The sequence below is a fragment of the Conger conger genome, chromosome 16, assembly GCF_963514075.1.
Source record: "Conger conger chromosome 16, fConCon1.1, whole genome shotgun sequence".
Lineage (NCBI taxonomy): Eukaryota > Metazoa > Chordata > Actinopteri > Anguilliformes > Congridae > Conger > Conger conger.
Window position 1 is genome coordinate 21,276,476 of NC_083775.1, and position 19,322 is coordinate 21,295,797.

Genomic DNA, 19,322 nt, shown 5'->3' on the forward strand with positions numbered 1-19,322 from the left:
GAGCCTATTGCATGGAGTGGAGGGGTATTGCTCATGTTTGAGGATAACCGATAAAGAAACCCTGGTGATCTTACCATACTGACCATCTGAACAAACCCATCACCGCCGGTTGGTGTTAAATGAACCTGGTTTAAATGGGCAGTGGTTATGGATTTTAAATTGGTTGGACACACTTTCTACAACATATAAATAGGCCTGTCCTGGAAAACCTTGTGTTTCCATGGGTTGGTTAGATCAGGGGTGTTTGGAGGTCTAGTTTGCATTCTGGTTGTGTGACAACAAATTACCCTATTTTTAGTTTTCTGAGACCTCTATAAACTGCTAGTTCCCTGCTGTACTTGAGCACAGTAAAATATTTAGGATACACTTGCAGTCTGTGGCAGTAGATGGTGCTTAAGACAATATCAGTTCAAGATATGATTGAGCCAATTAAGAGCAAAAGTTAGCACAAACTCCTGAGACAGATTTATCCTAGTTGTGCACCCCTGGCTTAGACAAGGGGTTCCTAACACTGGTCTAGAAGAACCCCGGTGTATGTTGGTTTTCATTCCAATCAATCAATCACTCAATTCTGGTTATTGAAAACATGGTTTAAGATTCATTTGTGCTGAAACAGATTTTAACACAATGCAGAGTGGCCTATTTATTCAAGCTCATTTCCCACAAAAGGATTAGCTTGTGACCAGTTGCCCAAGCTATCAGTATTTAGAGCAGTGGTCCTCACTCCTGGTCCTGGAGAGCCGCAGGGTGTGCTGGTTTTTGCTTTCGCCTTTATATCAGCAACCAATTTGGACCAAAGAAACCAGGTGAGGTGAGTTAAATTAAAGCAGAGAATTGCACAGTTCTCAATTAAGCGCCGAGTAACAACAAAAGCCAGCACACCCTGCAGCTGTCTGGGACCAGGAGTGAGGACCACTGATTTAGAAGTAGATGATTCCAGCTGTAGATCTCATTCATTAAGCAATGCAAAATGTATTTAAAAAGGAATATATTCTAACTAAATAACGTATCTGACTATTTAATAGTCAATGTCAACATTTTTACATTACATTATCCGTATTTACTTATCTTCTCATTAATCCAATTAACTGCTGCTTGCGCTCTCTCTTAAGATCTGTGATAAATTTGGATTTTCAACACTTGTCTGACCTAGAGGGTCACAGGTCTGCTGTCTAAGCGTTTAGTCAGCACTAAGTTTAAACCCCTCCTCTAGCTTTCCACATCATCAACCTCCGTCCGTGCTTTCATACATTTTTCATCCAGTTCCCGTTTTGCTGCACGGGCTCGCACTACTTTGCAGGGAGATTACGTATTTTGTTCTGGCGGTTAAACCGCACAGCTGTGAAATGTTGTCGCGCGCATCTGCGAGTAAAGCAGCAGCCGGATTGAACTGAGAAGCTTTTCGGCTGCGGTACAAGGAGATGCAGAAGGTGTCGGGATATCCAGGAGAGGTGCCGGTAAGAAACAAATACTACTCTCTGTTTGATCTCTGTTTGCAAGCCTCTCAGAATGGTTGAGCTCATCTCGGAATATGGAAAACAGATAAAGCAACAGAAAAACATTAGGCAATAATAGGTGTGAAGCGGAGTTGTTCCAATGGACAGGTATGGGCTACTTAAGTGTAAGGGGGTATGTTGTTATATTGATAACGGGACGGTCATGGAAATTAGTTTTGATTATTGCGAGAGCTTTTTTATTTTCGCAAAAGGGACAGTCGTGGCTATTACGTTCCTGAAGTACATGATGAACTGCCGTAATGAAAAGCACAACTCGTTTTCAGAGAGTCGAGTTTACCTTAAATATGACTCGTCCCCTATGAACTGGAAGTTCATACATCATCTGTACGCTTATCTTTATTTTGTTGCTGCCATCTGTCGAACATGTACATACGAAATTGAAAACAGTGCAAAGACAATCGTGAGACTATATCCTTTGTGGTTTTTATCTGTTTTGCTGGAACCCACGAGTGTAATCCATCTGCATTCAATTTCGCCTTAGAATTCAGTCCAGCGGACTGTTGGATTTCTGTCACGCACTTTTCCGTCTTAACGAATATCCAAAAATTCTCCTTGGAAGGGAACAATCACTGTGTACCCGTAAAAAGCTGGTTTGTACGCGAGTTCTGCCATTTCCTCCAACTGGGCAAAACCTTAAACTGGTGGATTGCGCGTGGAACACAACAGGTCCTTCCGGGGAGCCTTCAGTTTGTAGCACTTGCGCTGAGATGCGGGATGTCCTAATCCCCACCCACCAGGAGCACCGGCTGGAAGCGGTGCCATTCCACGGGAGCCTATTGAAACACAGACAATAGACCTGCACCTGTTTCCCAGGCAGGTCGGGAAGGCGTTCTTCCTGTTTACGGTCGTCCGGGAAACAGGATCAGAAAAGGATCCTTCATAAACAGAGCAGAAGAACTTCATGCTTCATTACACTGCTTACACATTCATTACATAAATGACATCACAAGCACACAATGACCTAATGTTTAAAATATATATATTTATGATATGTTTGATATTTAACTATTTATGCCCTTAAAAGGCTGAATGGCAGCAAACTTGGTCACAGAGAGTCACAGGGGTCCGCTGGTCTTCTGCTGTCACTTTAAAATCAGCAACTGATGAAGACTTAAGCAGGTGAGGTGAAGTAACCAATAACTGCTTGTTTAATTAATAAATTAAGTGATGAGAGCATCTGAAGACCGCCAGACACTGTCGCCCTCTGGCACCAGACTGGAGGGCCCTGGTGTGGAAGTTAAGATGAGGGAATGAGTGACAGTATTTCTGTATAATCTGGCGTTTGTTGGTGTTTACATGGCAGCTTCTGGAGAAGAATCAGTTCCCTTTAACACATTCCGTTTAATTCTCCTCTAAAGCACACATTCATCCACTGACCAGCTGAATTTCCTCCTTGTGGTATCTGCATTGTTGAAATGTCATCATTTGGTGAAAGATGTTCAGGAACTCACCCCGACTATGACTGAGATTTTTTTTTAAAGACTGAGGCTAAAATAAAGCCACAAGATGTCCCCGTTTAAAAATATTGATTTAGTCAGTATTCAAAGCATTGATATTGCTTACTCCAGTGAAAGGTCCATTACTTGCACAGACCAAAGGCTCTCAGCAAAATTAATACCACACAGCTAAATTCAACTTCATCTAACTTTTGCCTATTGGCTAATATGATGATCTTGATTAGTTTTATATATTACCCATGCCAACTGAGTGACATGAGTGAGTTCCTCAGTATCTAATCTAGACTGTGCCAGGCTGTGCCGTGGTGCACAGCAATGCAAAACATTGATGTAGCGCAGGGATGGGAGTCTTTCAGTTGACTGGGTTGACAGTGTCTCATTGCACAGCTACCTGTGCTGGTTGATTGGACACTCACATTTTTATCTGTTTAGTGTCTCCCTCTGGCCTGTCTGTTACCGCCAAACATGCAAACTGTGGCATGACAAGAAGCGCCTTCATCACATACTTCAGAGTATATACTTGCTCCCTGAATAGATAGTGGAGGTTGTAGTACTGAGTGCTCACACAATACATTTGGCTATTCTAAACTGGGGAGAGGAAAGGGGTTAAAGCATACAAACCTACATGCACTCAGTGAACACTTTATTAGGCAGTTATTAGACTTATTTTTTAGACTTAAGTCTTATGCTGTAGCCTATCCGCTTAGAGGTTTAAGGTGTTGTGTGTTCAGAGATGCTGTTCTGCATACCACCATTGTAATGTGTGGTTATTTGCATTACTGTCACCATCCTGTCAGCTTTGATCAGGTCTGACTATTCTCCTCTGACCTCTCTCATTAACAATGTGTTGCTGCCAGCAGAACTGCTTCTCACTGAACTTAGTTTTCACACCATTTTCTGCGAACTCTAGAGACTAGTGTGCGTGAAAATCCCAGGAGATCAGCAGTTTCTGGGATACTCAAACCACTCTGTCTGGCACCAACAATCATTCCAAGGTCGAAGTCACTTAGATCAAATGTTTTCCCCATTCTGATGGTTCATTTGAATATTAGCTGAAGCTCCTGACCCATATCTGTGTGCTTGGGTAATTAGATAATTGCATGAATAAGTAGGTGTACAGGTGTTGCTAATAAAGTGCTCAGTGAGTGTGTTGGATTCAGTAGCTGGTGCTACCCAGGTGTATTCTTTGGAAATCCCCATCCATTTTTCTATTTGCATACCTGTTGATAAGGGGGAACCTGAGATGAACTTCCTGGAACGCATGTGGTGCAGCATCACCAGAAATGTGTTTGAAAACATGATAAGGAAAAACAGTTGATGTTATTTTGAGGATTTGGTGACATGAATTCCGTGTGGGAATATGTGAAAAGGTTTAAGTTGATGGAATGTGACAGAACATGCATGCATCCCCTAATGAAAGGGCTTTATTGCTTGGTTGTACGGTATGTTCAGTCTGGAACTTAGTGAATACTGTCCTCTTTCTTTACTCATTATTTATCATTACGTTTTCAACTATGGCTCAATATTGTTCAAATCTGTTCTGAAATTGCTAAACGTTTTACCGCTGAAATAATCCTCCGCATTTATCTATATTATTTGGATATGTAGTGTTTTTATGATGGTATATATTACCATTGTATGATCATATTTATTGGATATGTTATTTAATGTTTTGAGCTTTGTGTGGGCTTCCTCTTTGGGTGGTTTCCCCAAGGTGGTTGGTGATGCATCTCACCCCCACTGCTGACTCCTGGCAAACCAGTTTCATATCCACAATTCACAGCTGGATAAGGTGTCAAGCTATTTCCATTGAAAAGCAGTACAATGACCGCATCCTCCCTGCCCACAGTTCTGTGCCGCATTAAGAGAGCATGTGAAAAGCAGGTGTAAAATGGGTCAAATGCTCTAGCCCCCCTCTTGGCGTTTGCCTCAATCAGAGCCCAGGCCATAAAAACGCTAGCCCTGGGTTCAACCCTGGGTGTGGTATGGTCACCCTTTTTGACCGTAATAACTAAAAACAAATTAAGCCCAAGGCTGGGAGATCAAATACACTTCTAAAATTTCTTATCAATAAATGAATTGAAATTGAAATGGCTGTAACTTTCAATGAATTGAAGTTCTGTTCATTTGCTGAACAGACTTTCACTTGCTGTGTATGACAGCTTAGAGCCGTCTCCCTGCAAGAGTCAGAGTGAGTCAGTCTTGGTCGGTCACCTGACCAGCGCAAAGGAGGAAGGGAAACATGGCAGTGGTCAGAAAAAAAGGAAGTGAGTCTTCCATTCATTCCATCTCCTTCAGTCTGCTGCTTCACCTCCAGGAGTGGCTTCAAGTCTTAGCAGCTTCTGAAGAGTAAAATGTCAATGTAAATATAAATATTTCAAATGCATATCTACACCAGGTCTGGTATAAATGTGACTCAGGCTTACTGTTTCTACCTCGCCTCCCCGCATGATGTTCAATCGTGGTTGCGTCACTGATTCATTCAAGAACTAAAATTCCGCAGCACAGGCACAATCTGAATGGTGGTGACATTGAGGGGTATTTTGCAAGCAGTGCCACTTCCGCCCACAACTTCACTCCTTCTGGCATCATCGATGATGTCAGTAGTGGTCTTTTGTTGGTGACTAACCTTTTCCCTCCTTCGTGATCACTGGCTCTACTGCTCCATAAAGTGCAACAAAGTGACCCAATGACTACTAACCATGGCACATTCCAAGCGAAGCCTCTCAAATAACATGGCTACTTTTGACACGTTGTCTTTGCTCTCTACACTCAAGATCCTTGTGACATATGGGGCGACATTGGCTTAGGCGGTAGGAGCAGTTGTCTGGCAGTCGGAGGGTTGCCGGTTCGATTCTGCCCTGGGTATGTCGAAGTGTCTAACCCCCAAATGATCCCGATGAGCTGGTTGGTGCCTTCCATTGCAACCAATCGCTGTCACCACTATATAAATGCCAGCCATTTACATTCTCCATTGTAAGATTCACAAATGCTATATCTGGGAAATGATTCTGCGGTGGGTATGCTTTCATTACTGGTATGGAATGCAGGGAAGCATCAGAAATAACCACTGTCTTCTGTGAATTCCTCATTGCACCATTTTATGGTTGGCTCCATAATTCATAATTCATATAACAGTTTCAATAGTAAAATCTCACATTTAAAATGTAACTATAATTAGAGGTCTTAACCGTACTCTTTTTCTTGCATAAGAAGTGGTTTTCACATGTCAAAAAGATTTTAATTTTCCATTCTTATGAACTTTTATAAAAATATTTATAAAAATCCAGTTTTCTGTTGATTTTTAAGACCTTTAAAAGTCCCCATCTGCCATATCTCTGAATGAAAGCTTTCATTGTGCAATATTTAATTTTTTAAACAGACTTCTCACAAATATAAATGAATATATCGAGGCAATGCTGAATACTCTCTAGACCAGGGAGTCTCAACATGGGTCCTGGATTGCTATGCTATTTGCCATTTTTAGGTGGGACTTGATTGACCAATTAAATTAAAGCTTTATTAAAACATAACTCAACTCACATGACTTGTTGGACATAAACATATTGTGTGGTTTTGCTGTTGTACTGCAAAAGATAACCTCTATCTCAATGCTATCTTATATGGGTTGAATATAAGTATAAGTTAATATAAGTATACAATTGTTTTTGTAGTCATCTATCTTATGATCCTCTGTTCTCGTGATTTCCCCTGCAGCTGAGTTAAAATGGAGCACACCTCTTGCAGGGAGGATCGTATCCACCATGCCCTAGACCGCTGCCTCCACGATCTCAGCCCCGCCCCCTCCACTGTGCATTCTGGGAATGGTAGGTTTGGCTATCCTGATCTTTATCACCATAAACTCTTATTTCCAATTGTAAATTCCATGGTAAAGGTTAAGAGGGTTGGAGGAGCTGCAAGAGTTGACCACCTGGTTACTATAAAGATTATTGTGCCATTGTCAAGAATCACCAGCGCCAAAGAATTTCCTCTTATATGCACTTCCATATTTCAACCATAGATGGCCTGTGACTTAGCTAATGGAAATGAATGGTGTTAATGAGATAAACATAATTTGGCACGGAGTTTCACTGGTTTTGAACAAAATAATGAAATGCAGAAGTGTTCATGAATGGAATTTCTTGGTAATTTGCCGAAGGACTCACTCTGAAGATGTGGTTTTTACACTTCCGGGCATAGGCAATTTTAAAATACAGCTATTCACTTTTTGGAAACTTAACGGGAACACAATCTAAATCACAGCTGTTTTTGCAGGGCTTGTAAATTATACAGAAATGTATCTGTTTCTGTGCCCCAGTTTCCCCAGTGCCAGTGTACAGGGCGCTGTGATTGGCACAGCTTATACATCCACCATAAGCACACCTGACTCTACCACTCTGTGACAGCCGGGCTGAGCCAAGCCCAGCCTTTCCATGCTGTACTCTTGAGTGCCCGAGCACTTTTATCAAATGAGCATGGATGTGACAGGAAGTGAAGAAGCTGACACAGGCTTCCTGAAAGGAAGTGGCTTGCACAGACTGCCCAGGGGCTGCGAGCGGCAGAGTCATATACAGACACACAGAGTGCATTGTAGTGACCAGGTCAGGTGCAAGAGAACAACAGTAGGGTCCATCTACTATAAAAACTGTGATGGAAAAATGCCCTCACTCCTTTAAGGACTTTGTTTTTTTTCTTCTTACTGCTGTTCTTGATACACATTTCACACCTAAAATAGCTAGACATTTTGTTTCTCAGAATTGCGGAAGCTTGTTTGCATTATTACAGATCTCACTGAGTTTGTAATGGCTCCATACTTCCCTGTTTTGTGGTGGTTGTCTGGTCGCTTTTGGCAATGAAATGGTGGCATAAACAAACCTAATGTTTGTTTCATGTTCACTATTACTTTACTACAGTATGTCTAAGATGTCATTTGCAATGAGGATTTAAATATTTTCACTGTTCTCATGCTGTTCATGACTTTGTCAATGTGGTCTGTGTGTGTGTGTGTGTGTGTGTTCAGCTGGCCTCTCCATGAATCATTGGAGCTTGGAAGAGTTAGTGAGGAGAGACCCAGAGAACTTCCTCATTCTCCTGAAACAGATCCTGAGGAGAGCTAGAGAGGTAAGAAATCACCACTGTTCTCACTTGTCTCCACATCCGGCAACCATCCCCTTTCCCATTTCGCTCTCCACTGGACAGTCCAGTGCTCATTTATTGTGGACATGATTTTGGACCAGTGATTCCGAGGAATAAGGACCACATATGAGGTCAAAAAGAAAAGAAAATAGTTTTAACACATTCCTACGCTGATGACACCCAACTCTTCATTTCCTTCCCCCCCGACACCCAAATCACCACACAGATCTCTGCCTGCTTGGCTGATATCTCTGCGTGGATGACTTCCCATCACCTGAAGCTCAACCTTGCCAAAACTGAGCTTCTCTACATCCCTGCTAAGTCCTCTCCGTCAATCGACCTCTCACTGACTGTGGAGGACTTTGTAGTTTCCTCCTCCCGTACGGCAAAGAATCTTGGGGTGACTCTTGATAACTGCCTCTCCCTGGCTCCACAAGTATCCTCCACTGCCAGAACCTGCAGGTTCTTTCTGTATAATATACGCCGCATCCGTCATCTCCTGACGGAGAAAGCCACCCAGCTCCTAGTCCAGGCGCTCGTCATTTCCCGCCTGGATTACTGCAACTCCCTCCTAGCCGGTCTCCCAGCGTGCGCCATCAAGCCCCTCCAGCTGGTCCAGAATGCTGCAGCCCGCTTGATCACCAGTCAGCCCAGGTCGGCTCATGTCACCCCGCTTCTCATTGGCCTCCACTGGCTTCCTATTGCCGCACGCATCCGATTCAAGGCCCTAGTGTTGGCATTTCAGGCTGCTAAGGGGACTGCCCCACATTACATACAATCCCTGATCACTCCCTACTCCCCAGCTAGACCACTCCGGTCTGCCAGCTCTGGTCGCCTTACGGTTCCCTCTCTACGGGCACCTGGCGGTCGAGCTGCACGTTCACGCCTGTTTTCCGTTCTGGTTCCTCAGTGGTGGAATGACTTGCCTACCGCAAGAAAAAAAAAAAATTGCACTTACGATGACGACTATATGTTTAGAACAGCAGTCCAGGTGTATTTTCCTAGTTCTGGATGTGATGCTTTGACTTGTGGTAGAACCTATGCACTTGCAAGTCGCTTTGGATTAAAAGCGTCTGCCAAATGACTAAAATGTAAATGTAAATGTAAATGTAAATGTTTGTTTGTTGTTTCTCATTGGTCCTTTTCAACAGTTTGCCTTCATAAAAGTGTTTCAGAACAGCTTGGCCGTTTATTATATTTATTTTTTTTACAAATTTCCTGTCCAGTTCAGGCTCACAAAACAGGTTTGAGCAGTGTTTACATAGCAAACTAATACAAAACACAGTTTTTCACAATGGGCTGTTGAACTAGTGCTGGCTGGAGGCTGCACCGTGCTCTCACAATGCGTGGCCTGAAGTCTTGCTGTGTCCTCATCTGCCCTCAGGTCCAGGATCAGTGCCAGTATGAGCTGGTGACTCCACTTGCCCTCATGTTCTCTTCCACCCTCCTGCTGGTAAGACCAAAGCTCCGTGCTTCTCCAAATCACACAGGTGCCAAACCGATTCCTGTCACACCATAGGGTGTAATATTAATATTAATAAGAATATGGGAACATTTATATGAATGTTAATATGAACGCTGATATGTGTTGAAGAGGGTGGGGTGCATTGTCCAACTGTTCCATTTTGAAAATGAATATAAATAATACATCATATATAATGTTGTGCATTTCACAATCTTGTAGCAGTACAGTGAAGTGGAGAAACTCGTTTAAAATACCACAGCGGATAGTGTGGGTGATTCACAGGAGACATTTTTCAGCAGAAATCACATTGACAGTGACACATGATGACTACAGACGGCCTTTAGCAGTGCTGCTGTCCTCAGGTCTCACACAAGCACAATGAGCTCTGAGCAATGATACCTGACGCTTGTTATTAGCTCACACAAAAATGTCTCACAAACCTTCTACTGACTCGCATAGATATTTTCATGACCTATCTCCTCTTGAATTGCAGTCTAACATCAGTTGGCATATGTTTATCCCCAGTGACGTTCCTCAAAAATGGAAAATACTATTTCCCGATATACGAGTTTAAGGCCTGCTGTTGGCTTGGTTTATGAGTGCCGTTGTATTTGATTTCAGACTCCGTTCCTCCCTCCACACTGCCCCCTGCTGACGAGCGCCTGTGAGGTGTTCGGCGGCTTCCTGTGCTGGCCGGAGCCATACAGCGGTGTGTGTCGAGACCTGCTCAACGTCCTCCGTCTGGAGCTGAGGGCCCCAGGTACCTCCTCCCTCACAGCTCATGTGACCTTCCAGGACAGCCCCTCAGCCTGTCCCTGTGCCTCCCCGGGTTAGTCAGACACGTGGAGGGCAGACCAGGGGGACTGAGAACTAAGCAGCTTTTTTTTTTAGCATTTTTAGTTGTTCTGGGTTGCTTTTTGTCTTTGCTTTTGATCTTGCTTTTATTTGTTCTTGGTCCTTAGTATTTGGGATCCTCAGTATTTTTACTTTTAGCAACTATTTGACAGTTTGTTTATTTTGATAATGGTTTCTAATATATTGTGTTTATGCTATTCAAGTACATTTGGCTGCAAAAGAGTTGTCCGTGTTAACCCTGTTTTACCCACTCTGCATGTACCTCTCCTGTCCATAGGCATCTCCTACCACAGACTGGTGAGGGAGGAGCAAGGCTTGTCCACAGCTGACCACCGCACTAAAACCATGTGAGTCAGCCAAGACAAGAGCCCCAGGCCCTGTCCTAATCAGAACACTTACCTACTATTGAGTATAGTATATACGTACATGCACTTGTTTACGTTTATATTTGTGAGTATGTACTGCATGTATGTGCATGTGTACGTGGACTTGTGTTTGTGTGCGCGTGTGCATGTGTTTGCATGTGTCTGTATGTGTGTGTGTCTATCTGTGTGTCTGTGTACCCGCGTTTGTGTGCGTGTGTGCATGCGTGTGTGCACATGTGTGTGTCTGTGTGTGTGCATGCATTTGCGTGTGTCTGTGTGTGATGCCTGTGTGCACATGTGTGTGTCTGTGTGTGTGCATGCATTTGCGTGTGTCTGTGTATGTGTGTGTGTGTGTGTGTGTGTGTGTGTGTGTGTGTGTCTATGCGTGTGTGTGTATGTGCATGCTCATGTGTGTGTGTGTATGTGTGCGTGTGTCTGTATGTGTGTGTGTATGTGTCTGTGCATGTGTGTGTATGTGCATGCTCACGTGTGTGTGTGTGTGTGTGTGTGTGTGTGCGCATGCTCACGCTCACGTGTGTGTGTGTGTGTGCTCTGGGGTTAGGACGGTGCTGCTAATGGACCCGGCTGACGTGCCGCTGGAGTTCCTCTCCGTCTCTGAGCAGTTGAGCAGCATTCATCAGACCCCCCAGGAGGTCCACATCACCCTCATCAAACACGCCTACCAGGCCGCCCTCGGCACAAAGTACCCTCTGTCCACCCTGCACCACGCCCTGCAGGTAGGCCACACGCTCCAGTACAGGAGTAGGTGTTTGAAATGCTTTATAACCTGGTGAATTCTGATAACATTTCCACATCTCTGAGAATTTTCAGTGAAATAACAATGAGCTAAGACCCATCATATGTTATGAAAGAAGAATCTTGTTCTGAATATTGTCAAAAATATGTTTCTTTTGCACATTGTCAGTAATTTGCAAGAATGTTTCTGGTCTTTGATACAGGTTTGTGAAATATTCCATTATGCTATGAAATATCCTATTATTTCCTATTATGAATGTCTTTTTGACTGTATGAATACATGTAGCCTACTGAATACACTGCTTCAGTAGTCTGCTTCAATGAACTTTGTCGCAACACTAATTTAATTCTTTATGGAATACATTTTAAACCATTTCTGAGGTTCTACAACCTATGTCTAAAATATTCTATGAATATTAATGAGTGTGACCAAAGATTCTTGTGGTAGTGGATGTCATGCCTTTTAATGAATACTTATATAAACTGTCGTATAGCACCAGAAACTTGGAACACCCAAGCAATGGAACAGCAGTAGGAATGGAAGCCATGGCAAAGTCATCCATCTGGACCTGGCATTCCAGGGGTGCTGACCCATCTCCTGTTCTCCACAGTCTAAGAGCCCCAAGCAGCTGCAGCAGCTCTGTTCTGCTGTGACGGAGGTCCTGGAGACCTGCGCCTTCATGGAGGAGCCTGAGGAGGCCAGGGGGTGTCTACTGCAGGCCCTGGAGCAGCTCTGTGAGAACATCGGAGTGCAGGCCTCAGACAGCAGCAAGTCAGATGGTGAGACAGGATGTGACACGCGTATGTTACACAGTTAACAGACATGATTGGCTCTTCCAACTGGCGTAGGTGCAGGTAGTTCCCCTGAAAATTAGATTTTTTTTGATGGGGAATTCTGCTGCCCTAAGTGCTCTGATCGGTTGAGTGACATGATCACAATGATACGATTGTTCCTCGTTTGTCTCTCTACATTTAGGGGTGCTGCAGACACTGGCTTTGCCCATAGCCAAATTTCACCTGCACCTCTGGGATAGCGACAATTTTGGTAAGGATGGTCTTATATCAGTACTTGCATTTCATTTTTGTACCAGCCATTTGCAGTCTTTTGTTTGTGTATTGGAATATGAATTGACCAGTTATTCTCAGCATCCTGGTTGCCAGAAACCTGCCATTTTGAGCTAATGTGGAGTTATTTCATTATTTGCATTGTTTTTGCCATTTCTTTATTTTTACTTTATTTCACTTATTAATTATAACAACTCATCTTTTTATGAAGGATTTTACATGAAATGAAGAACAGCAACAGTGCATGTTCTGAGGATTCTGTCAGAGCCATAGAAAGGAAAATGAAAGGGATAATTTAAGACACCATGAAATGAAAGCTGCTTATTATGAATTGGAAATGTGTACAATATGCCTTTACGTTGCCATTCACACCACCCTAAACACCGCTCTTTCCAGACTCTCTGACTGACTTCCTGGAGAGGGAGTGTTGCCTAGCGACCACCTCTACTCCTCCTGAAGAAGAGGAAGAGGAAGAAGTGGTGGGGGATGAAGAGGTTGGAGATGAAAGGCAGGAGAATGCTAACGAAATAGAGGAGGAGGAGGAGGAGGAGGAGGAAGCTGCTACAGACAGTTGGGCGGGACACCGAGTCTCCACTCTCTCCACCATCTCCACCACCTCCAAAGACTCCATGTTCTCCACCTCGTCAGCTGCCTCGTCCTGCTCTTTGCCGTCGTGGCGGTCCGAGGCATCTGGGGCCGACAGCGACTTCTGCGAGGACATGGAGGACAGCGCCCCGGAGAAGCCCGGCCCGCCCCGGCCCCGACTCAGACACCACCTCTCTAAATTCTTCAAGCCCCGCAGAGAGGGCCGGGGCAGCCGCCTGTCCCGGGCCAAGAGCCTGGGCTCGTCCGAGACCAAGGCCTACGCCGAGAGGCGCTACGCCCGCTTCGCGCGCTCAAACTCCCTGCGGCAGAAGGTGCGGCCGGGGGGAGGGCTTCTCCCCGCCCTGCCCCTCCAGCCGGCCGGTTTCCGGAGGGTTCCGGTGCTGGGCGCCGGGGACGAGCCGGGCTGCGGCTCCACGCTGCGGGTGGTGGTGTTGGGCACCGACCGCGCTGTGGGGAGGATCGCTAGGGCCTGCGCCCGCCTCTGCTCGCAGGAGAGCACCCTTCCCACCAGGGTCCAGTTCTTCTTCATCCCCGTGGCGAGGGGGTCCGGTTGTGTCCCGGCCGAGGGTCTCGTTAGCCCTGACAAGCCGCCAGAGATCTCCCCGAGGGCTGCAGCAAGGACGGTGAGCGTGGTCATGTCATATAACAGGAAAGAGGAATGGGTCATTTTATCATCCAGACCAGGGATCCTCAAATCACAGTCCTCGAGGTCTGAAAACTGCTGATTTTCTACCCTGCCTTTACCTGGGAGTCAGGTGTAAAGACAATTTGGCCGATTAAGTAGCACTAATTGTTCAGCTATTTACCTGGGAGAAAAGAAAACCAGGGCCAGATTCGGATTCAAGGTGCAGATTTGATTATTGCTGATCTGGGGCGTTTACTTTCATTTACCTTTTCCAGCTTCAGTGATCTTGCTCTGCGAAACACCCTGTTAAACATTAATGTTAGTTACTATTTCTGTGTGTGGAATTATTGGTGCGTTCAGTACATTCTTTAGATCCTTAGAAAGTGTATTATACCTGATACAGAGGTTATAATACGATATTCATCCTTGCAAGATGCCTTGAATATTTCCTTTGGGAACTAGATGAGCACTAGATGGAAATGAGGGACAGCTTTTGTATGCTTTTTTCACAGGACGCAGCCATGCCCGGCGGTGACAGCGCTAACAACATCGCACAGTCCATAGGAAGGCTGGACCCCTGGTACGAGCGCAGCGTGCTGAGCCTGCTCGACCTGCCTGTGGATGTTCTGTGTCAGGTATGCCTCTGTCCCCTCTCCCCCACTTTAGCCTGACAAAACAGTTCGAAAAAGGCTCTTTGCTCTGTTTTCATTCTGAATGCTCTGACCTAAGTGGCATTCACTCCTGCCCTTGGAAGTCTGCCGGATGTGCAGGCCTTTTGTAGTTAGCACTTGGGGATCCATTTTAAAATGTTTATAAACACCGCGGCTCTCCAAGGGCAAGAGTGCATGTCACTTATGCTTGTGAAGCTGTTGAAAAATGACCCTGGATACTGCTGAGGTTCCTGCTTGTCTGAACTGCACTTACAAACTGCACTTACAAACTGCACTTACAAACTGCACTTACAAACTGCACTTTCAAACTGCACTTTCCCTGAACTGCATATTGACATTATATTTCATGAATATTATGTTTTCCAGCAAACTCCCAAAACGGAGACAGACTCACACAACAGCTCCAGGGAGCACTTACCCATATTTGGAGACCTGGTTCTGCACTACTGTCGCCAGGGAAACCGATCCATTCTAGTGCAGCTTTACCAAGCTGAGGTACGGCCTGCTGTCATTCCAAACACAGGGCTACTGAACACAGTGGTATCAAACGGGTTACTGGACACAGTGGTATCAAACACAGGGTTACTGAACACTGTGGTATCAAACACAGGGTTACTGAACACAATGGAGTCAAGCCCAGGGATACTGAACACTGTTGTATCAAACTCCGCGCTACTGAACACAGTGGAGTCAAAGCCAGGGATACTGAACAATTCTTGTACAAGCAGGCTCAAGCTGCATCAGTAGGCTATGCGCAGGTGCTGGGTGTTGTGAATATTGTAGTGAGTCATCAGGGATAACCAGTATGTCAAAGTACAGCTAACTAAACCAGACTATCGAGGAAATGGAATACCTTTGAATCTGTACTGGGATTAGTTCTTAACACAAACTAAGACATATAAAAACAAAGACATTGTTTTGTCGGGTGCAGCTGACCTTGGCGGGTGGAGAGAGGCGGACCGAGGTGTTCGTTCACTCCCTGGAGCTGGGCCATACGGCCGGGACCCGGGCCGTCAAAGCCACGCGTGAGTATGGCCTCGCCCTCTCGGACCAACAACACATCACTGGCTATCCTCCGCCACAGACTGAACGCACACGTTTAAACTGCACATTAAACCTGGAGCACAATGTCCTAATCCCTTGTGTGCCCATTATGGCATTATGTTGTAGATTTAGGCAATCACACTTACTGTCTGTTGTGACACACATAACTTGGTATCATTCTTGTTCTCAGGTGCAGCCAGCAAGCGCTTTGGGGTTGTTGGAGATCGGGAGGCTCTCCCATTAACACTGGAGCTCCTTTACAACAAGGTCCGTAGAGGGGCTGGCTTGAGCTCCGCTACCTAAGAGACTTCTATTCAGCCTTGGAAAAAGGAGGATTTGATTGTGGTTTTTAAATTCATGAAAGGGATTTGCGGTTTCAACTACAGAATGGTTTTCAGGTTGAGTTCTGAGGAGGCATTCGTTGTAAATTAGCTGAAGGTGAATCCCAACACTAATCAGCAAATATTAATTTGCAAACTGAATTGTACCTGGGAAAATTTTGTCAAGTGGTTTAGTAGAGACCTGCACCTGTGTGATGTTTAAGTCCAAGCTTGACACAAAGCTGGATACTGGAGGGTTCAGACAGCAACTCACATTTATTGAACTACAAGACACTAACTCCTTCATCAGAACTTGAAGACAAAGTTATCACGACAGTGATGTGTTATTAGGCTGTAGGGATGTCATTGACATTGAGGAGATGCTCTCCATTATGTAGGTAAATAATGAGCTGAAATGGCCTGAATTACTTATTCTTATCATTATGCGTTCTTCTGTTCCTTAGAAAACAGTATACAAGCACTGTGCTGGCTGCTATATGAAGGTCACATTCCTTCTTCTTACATCTTTAGGTCACCTTGAGTGGGAGGAGCCAGTGGACTCAAGCTGATATAGTTTGCACCTCTATTAACCTGACCAAAACCTGTAAGAGCCCAGAGGACATAGGTAAGTGGGTGAAATCACCTTGAATATCTGTCAGGTTTCACCAAGAAACAGCAACTGTTTCATACAAGAAGCAGCTGGCAGAGTGTTTTTGCAGCAGGCAGAATGTGATTGTTTGTTAATTTAATTTTGTAATGTATGTTACAGTATGTATCGTGATACTGTTCTTCATCTTGTGACAGCTTCAATTTTCAATTTATATATTTATGGATGTTCCTCTGAAGCCATTCAAGATAAAAGCCTTTCTGCCAACACAGACACCAACTGTGTCCTGTTTGTGATTCAAACCTGCATCATCCTGATAAGAAGGATCCTGAGTAAATGTTTAAAAGATAGCAGGGATCCACTAATGCCGTTGTCTGTGAGCCTGGTCCTGGAGAGCCAGAAGGCATGCTGTTTTTTGTTCTTACTCAACACGTAATGAATCGGTTAAAGCAAGCAACCTCTCCAGCTTGCTCGGGTCTGAATAGGTTTCTAAATTTGGTCCCGATTTTCAGACTGAAAACAAAAACTAGCTGAGTCTTCAACTCTCCAGGACCAGGGTTCAAGCCCTTGCAGTAATCCGTTCCATCGTCATTACTGCACCTGCGTCAGAGCAGAGATGCCAGTGCTACTTTACTGTCCACTGAATAAGAGCCCGGCCTTGAGTGGGCACTGAGAGCAGATACCTGGGGAGGATGGTTAGTGTGCTGTTGGGCTGTTTTCAGGCTCCAGGACACAGCTTCACATGGCTGTAACTGAAGTGAGGAAGAGACAATGCTCCAAGTCCAAAATGGCTTACAACCAGGTGAGAGAGAGATGCTGGCATCAGATGAAACTCACCCAAAATGAAATGCGTTTACTGTGTTGGTTTGGACAGGATAATAATAACAACAATATTATTAATAATAATAATAATAATAATAATAATAATAATAATAATAATAATTATGACAGTAATAATAATAATGACAGTAGTAATAATAATAATAATAATAATAATAATAATAATAATAATACAAAATATATATATTATAATGATTTGTATTTTAAATTTGATGATAATAAAATTAGCATTATTCCAGAATTGTATTCTGAATGCTTCAGTGAAAGAATTGAGTCATTTCAGTGCATTTTAGTCTAATTAAAGCCTTACTGCCTTTGATAATGACTATTTATCTAATAAGTTGTAATCATATTTTGTTTGCACTGTTTATATGATGTACTTGGGTATGTTCTTCAGTATTCAGGTTTTCATGTATGGACCGATCCCATGGAAGGATTTTACAGTGAAATGGGGTATTAAAGAAATGTCATTCTTAATCTTAATCTTGCTCCTCCAGCACCTGTCCACCACCGAGCTGAAAGTGGGACAGGTACAGGTGAGCAGTGCCAGCAGCACCACCTTTGCTGTGTGTCTGGACCAGGATGAGAAGAAGGTGCTTCAGAGTGTCACCAGGTAATGATGGAGAGAGTCCAGCCAAGTGCTGCTTCAGGTTTCCTCTGGTGTCGCAACTGTCAAGTAAAGAAGAGTAAACATTGTTTTGACTTCGTCAATGTCTTTTAAAGTACTAAGAGGCAATTCATGATTGTGTGTGTGTGTGTGTGTGTGTGTGTGTGTGTGTATGTGTATGCATGCCTGTGTGTGTGTGTATGTGTGTGTGTGTGTGTGTATGCATGCCTGTGTGTGTGTGTATGTGTGTGTGTGTGTATGCGTGCCCCTGTGTGTGTGTGTATGCATGCCTGTGTGTGTGTGTTTGTGTGTGTATGCATGCCTGTGTGTGTGTGTATGCGCGCCCTTGTTGTATTGACCTCTGCTCCTGTCCTGCCCAGGTGTGAGGTGTCTGTGTACTCCAGGCCTGACAGCACCTGTGAGTGGAGGCTCCACACGGACCAATCAGATCAGCTCCCTGCCCCTCTCCCCACCGCCTGCCCGCTCGTCTGCCTGCCCCTGGTCACATTCAGCGGGATGTGCCCCTGAGACACTCAAATACACTTCCGAAAAAAACAGTCTGTGGAATACCACGGATAACCGTAGGCTTTTTCACTCAAACTCAACCGTGAGATCACAAATCAATTACTGTACTTTCCTCCTGTTGAGAAAGAAGATCCCTGGATTTGATACCGTGATCTGCTTATTCATGCCTGAGGGCTATTTTTACCCTACAAGGAAATGGAATTTTATTGTCTTTGATCTACATTTCAGCACACATTCTGTATGGTGTCACATGAAAGAGATGTTATTAAGGTTCATTCTTAATAAAATTAAAAAAAAAACTTTATTCAGGTTTTTTCTCAAGCCCATTTTCCTTTCTTATTCCCCTTTCTCTTGTGTCAGCAGGAACATTGTACTGAAGTAATATATGATGCCCTTTTTTTATGTTCAGGGTTGGGTTCCTGCATAAAAGGCTATTTTCCAAGAGAACTGGAGGGCTTTTCTGTTATGACATCTTGATCTTTTCAGAACTGTAAAAGTAAAAAAAAAATCTTGGTACATTTTGATCCTGCGATTGTACAGGCTGTTTGCACAGGCAGGAAATGATTTGCTATGCAAGGTGGTACGTGTCCAAAGTGGGACAGTGTCTGAAACACCTTTATGTCCAGTCTGTTTACAGTCATTTTTGCAGTTTGTGCTTCAACACAGTGTTTATAAATGTAATGTAAAATAGTGTTGTGTAATGTCATGCAACAAAATACATTCTACTCAAAACCAACTGCTAATGAACAAGTATGAATATATGGATTTTTATATTTAATCTTGTTGGATTCATTTTCTTTAAGATAAAAGTGTGTGTGTGTGTGTGTGTGTCTGGTCCCACTCACCAGAGTGGAATCAAAT

At 44.1% G+C, this 19,322-nt stretch overlaps 1 protein-coding gene across 1 annotated transcript; it reads left to right on the plus strand.

Moving 5' to 3' along the window:
• Positions 1–913: 913 nt before the first annotated feature.
• On the plus strand, positions 914–19,239 carry LOC133114636 (phosphoinositide 3-kinase regulatory subunit 5-like). The gene is made up of 18 exons (XM_061224183.1): positions 914–1,457; positions 6,692–6,801; positions 7,995–8,095; positions 9,495–9,563; positions 10,197–10,335; positions 10,708–10,777; positions 11,358–11,532; positions 12,163–12,331; positions 12,528–12,596; positions 13,013–13,845; positions 14,360–14,482; positions 14,885–15,013; positions 15,450–15,543; positions 15,753–15,829; positions 16,414–16,507; positions 17,212–17,291; positions 17,827–17,942; positions 18,317–19,239. Exons 2-18 carry the CDS (start codon positions 6,702–6,704, stop codon positions 18,462–18,464), a joined length of 2,586 nt encoding a protein of 861 aa, XP_061080167.1. The 5' UTR covers positions 914–1,457; positions 6,692–6,701; the 3' UTR covers positions 18,465–19,239.
• The last annotated feature ends 83 nt before the right edge of the window (positions 19,240–19,322 follow it).